Here is a 3,876-nt window from a genome sequence, read left to right as displayed (position 1 = left end):
AGCAGCTGACCCGGAGGAGCGGGGACCGCGGTTGGATTGTGCCCCTCCAGCCTCGCAGGCGATGCCAGCGTCGGGCCGCAAGAGGAAAGCCAACTTCTCCAACGACGAGACGGAGACGCTGGTCTGGAATGTGGTGCGGCACTTCAGCGCCCTGTACGGGTCCGAGGCCCTGCGGGCTCACCCCGTGCGCCGGAAGCAGCTGTGGACCCAGATCCAGAGCCGCGTCAACTTCCTGGGCTACACGGAGCGCTCCATCGACGACCTCAAGCACAAGTGGCGCGACCTGCGGCTGGACGTCAAGAAAAAGATCACCTCCAAGAAGCATCTCCCCATGAACCGGGCCGGCGGCCCGCTCCACAAACCCCGCCTCACGCCCCTGGAGAAGATGGTGGCCTCCACCTTCCTGCAGGCCAGCCACGACTCGGAGCCGGAGATTATCTGGGACCCGGGTGAGCGCGGGCGGTCCCACGTCGGCGAGCAGAGCGAGGGGTTGCATGCATGCGCCACGCGGTCTTGCCCGGTCTCCGCCAAATTAAATTGGTTTTGCAGTCCAGCCCCTTTCCCTTTCCCTTGTCCCTGCAGTAGCACGGGGGCCCTGCACTGCGGGAACGTGCGCTCGGACAACCCAGCCGGGGGGGACGTTGCCGTCGACCCCAGCGTCAGCAGAACTGTGTTTCTCCAGGGATTTTAGGACCCCCTAAACCTACTGTGCCCAGGCCCTTCCACAGGCGACTTGTGAGCTGGGAGGGCTCCTAGGGAAGCAGGGTTGGAAGAGACCTGGACGGATCATCCAGTCCGGCCTGCAGTGGGACAATTTTATCCCTTTTTAAGGGAAGTTTTGGGATAAGGGAATGTTGTCCTTTTTTTAATTCTCTCTCCTTTAAGGCGACCCAGAGGGGAATCCTCTTGGGCCAGCCTGGCTGGAGCAAGAGCAGCTGCATGGCCGGAGACCACTTGACCTGCCTGTAGCAGTTGTTTGCAGCCGTGAGCTGTCGTAGGCCTCGATCTCTACCCGATGGGCTGAGTTAAGGGGTTCCTTGCATTTGCAAGGGCCTCGGCCTATACACAATGGGCTGAGTTAAGGGGTTCCTTGCATTTGCAAGGGCCTCGGCCTATACCCAGTGGGGCTGAGTTAAGGGGTTCCTTGCATTTGCAAGGGCCTCGGCCTATACCCGATGGGCTGAGTTAAGGGGATTCTTGTATTTGCAAGGGTCTCAAATTGGCTCTGTAAAGAAGAGAAACCCTCTGATTATAGGAGGATTGATAAATTCTTCTCCCCCATCCAAAAAGAAGACACCGGCTGAGGGATTTTGTTTGGATTTGTCATCAGGTGAAGATGCTGATTTGGCAGAGTACTTATCTTATTCCAAATTGTAATCATGTCCTTAAGGCCATCCCCATTGACCCAAACACTTCAGTGTCTCCCTGAGTCCCATTCATTTCAGTGGTACTTAAGCATAAAGCTGAGCCTGTACTTAAATGATGTTGAGAAGCCTGCTAAAGATGGGGATGGGGTGAAGTACTGTCCCCGTCTGAGGCTTCATTGAGAAGAAGCGCGATTTTAAACAGACAGGATAAATTCAAAAAACAAAAAACCCTTTTTTATTTGCTTTTTGTTACTATGCATTTAAGTCCAGTTCAAGAAACACTTGTTAAAGATTTCATCTCATCCATCCTTCCACCAACAGCCAAGAGAAGAACCTGGCTCTTGTCCGGGACGGGCTGAACCAGAATCGTACTCTCAGTACATTGAAAGCAAATTTTTAAAAAGGCCTTATTCAGAGGGTCTCTCTTCAGGGAGCAAGTGCAAAAATAAATTAAGAAGATCAACCCTGATTTTCCTGTTTCTTTGCTGGCCTCCTGTCCACTCAGATCAGGGGCTTTCAGTGAGAGCAGAGGCCAGACTGCTGTTTGCAGGACTTGCTAAATCAGCAGTTCCCAAACTCTGACAGATTGCACACCACCCATTTTTTTAAAACAATACAACCTTAAGTACCGCCAGCAAATTTTTGTCCTATAAAGTAATTACAATAAATCTGTTAACACATACCACTGACAGGTTGTCTGTGTACCAGTGCTGGTACCCGTACCACAGATTGGGAACCACTGTCCTAGATCTTACACGCTGGACGTTGCAACTGGGAGAATAAGGGGGAAAAGCCCAGGTCCTACCCTGTTAACTCTCCCTTTTGGCGTGTGCTCTCTGCCGCCGTGCGACACAGACAGACGACTGGGCAAGATGGACCGATGGTCTGACCCAGGACACGGCAGTTGTTTTGTTTGAATTTGTGCTGTAAAAATCTAGGGAGGCCCCAGTCTGAGATTCAGGGCGCCTTTTTTTATATAAAACAAATGAAAAGCCATGAGGAGTGTCCTGGGCAACCCAGTACCACTCTAGGCTGGCTAGAGAGAGGTCTCCTCTGTTTTTGGACCATCCTTGTAGAGTGGCAGGATGCACGGTCTCAGTGCTGCAGGGCAACTCAGAAAGCCTAGAGAGAAACTTCAGGTCTGGCAAGATGGGTAGCTTGGCGGCATGCTTGTCATGTCTGCGATAGTCTCATCCCCAGATGTTTCCATAGAGGGATCCGGGCCCGCTGCCTCTCTCGGGAACAGCCATCGATAAAGTATTGGCCTCTGAGGTCCTTTTGTCTTTGCTCCACAGACTTGTTTTTCCCCGGTGCGACCAAGCACTCGATCATGTCCCTCCAGCCCGGAGTCGGCCACCCCAGCATCTATATAGACACCAACGGGCAGCCGTCCTCTCTGCCGGACATGGAGGGCTCTGCCGTGCCCCGGCTCGCGGTCCAGAGCCCAGACCCATCTGTGATCTGTGAATACAGCCGCGGCGAAGGGCAGAGCAGCTCAGGTAAGTGATGGCTAATTGGGCTGTCTGGGATGCAACCTCCGAGCAATGGGCAGCGTATCTAGAGAGTGGAGCGCCTGCACAGAGAGGGTGGTGATGGATCAGCTTTTCTGTGCAGCATGCTCTCTAGAGACGCGGCAGCGGAGGGCATTGCCGCTACCCGGCGGGGAATTAGACCTGAGGAATTGGTGCGGCCCTGAGGGCACCAGCCCTGCTGTTCCCCTACCCCAGGGAGATCCCACCAGGAACGCATTAGGGCCGAGGTCGAGAGAAGACCTTGGCTCCAAGCTGCCCGCTGCTTACCTGGGGGCAAGGGTCTGCGATCAGAGCGCCGAGCTCTGGATGACTCGTCTTCCGGCGTGCGTGCCTTCTGCGCCCGGGCAGCATTTTGGTTGGGCCCTCTCTCCCTCCACTCCCAGGGGAAGTTTGGTGCTCACTCTCCTTCCATCTCCCCGGGTGACCTCACGACAAGGGGGCATTGGAGGAAACGAAAAGGCAGCCGTTGTCCAGCGGATCAAAGGACCCACGTGCTGCTGCCAGAGGAGCTTGCTGCCGTGGGAGGCTGCTGAAGCCCAGAGCCTGGGCAGGCTGGAAGTGCATGCGTCTAAACCCAAACGTCCTGAGTTGTCTCTGGATGATAAAGGGGAGGGATGTAAACCAGGGACCCCAGCCTCGGGAGCTGTGGGGCTGAGGAGGAGATGCCAATGGCAGGGAGGCCTCCTGGCTCTACCTACTGCCGTGTTCTTCCAGAAGCGTCTGGATCCTGGTCGAGATGGTGCCGGTCCAGCGGGGCGGTGCAATGCTCTTTGGGGTCCAGCCCAGAGCCAGGGGAGGGAGCAGGCGGAGGGGTTGGGTGCTCAGCCAGCGGCACCAAAAGCCTCGAAGCAGGGACTCAGCCTCTGTTCTGTTCCAGCCGAGTCAGGACCGGAGCTGCGGACCCCAGAGATGTCGGCCATGTCGCCGTCCCTGCGCAACGAGTCCCTCGTTTCCTACGCCTCCATGTCGGAAGAGGA

At 55.7% G+C, this 3,876-nt stretch overlaps 1 protein-coding gene across 1 annotated transcript in view; it reads left to right on the top strand.

The window, feature by feature from the left end:
• The window catches only part of LOC112548774, a gene marked incomplete at its 3' end in the record, with an annotated part of 4,692 nt that overhangs the window by 245 nt on the left and 571 nt on the right, over positions 1-3,876 (top strand). The window contains exons 2-4 of the mRNA XM_025195434.1: positions 6-449; positions 2,663-2,866; positions 3,777-3,876. The exon at positions 3,777-3,876 is cut by the window's right edge and continues 571 nt beyond it. Coding sequence (XP_025051219.1) covers positions 62-449; positions 2,663-2,866; positions 3,777-3,876 — 692 coding nt within the window. The remainder of the gene's footprint in view (positions 1-5; positions 450-2,662; positions 2,867-3,776) is intronic.

This window comes from Alligator sinensis, unplaced genomic scaffold (assembly GCF_000455745.1).
Source record: "Alligator sinensis unplaced genomic scaffold, ASM45574v1 scaffold1568_1, whole genome shotgun sequence".
Lineage (NCBI taxonomy): Eukaryota > Metazoa > Chordata > Crocodylia > Alligatoridae > Alligator > Alligator sinensis.
The sequence above is the reverse complement of the archived record's forward strand: the minus strand, read 5'-3'. Positions and strand labels throughout refer to the sequence as shown.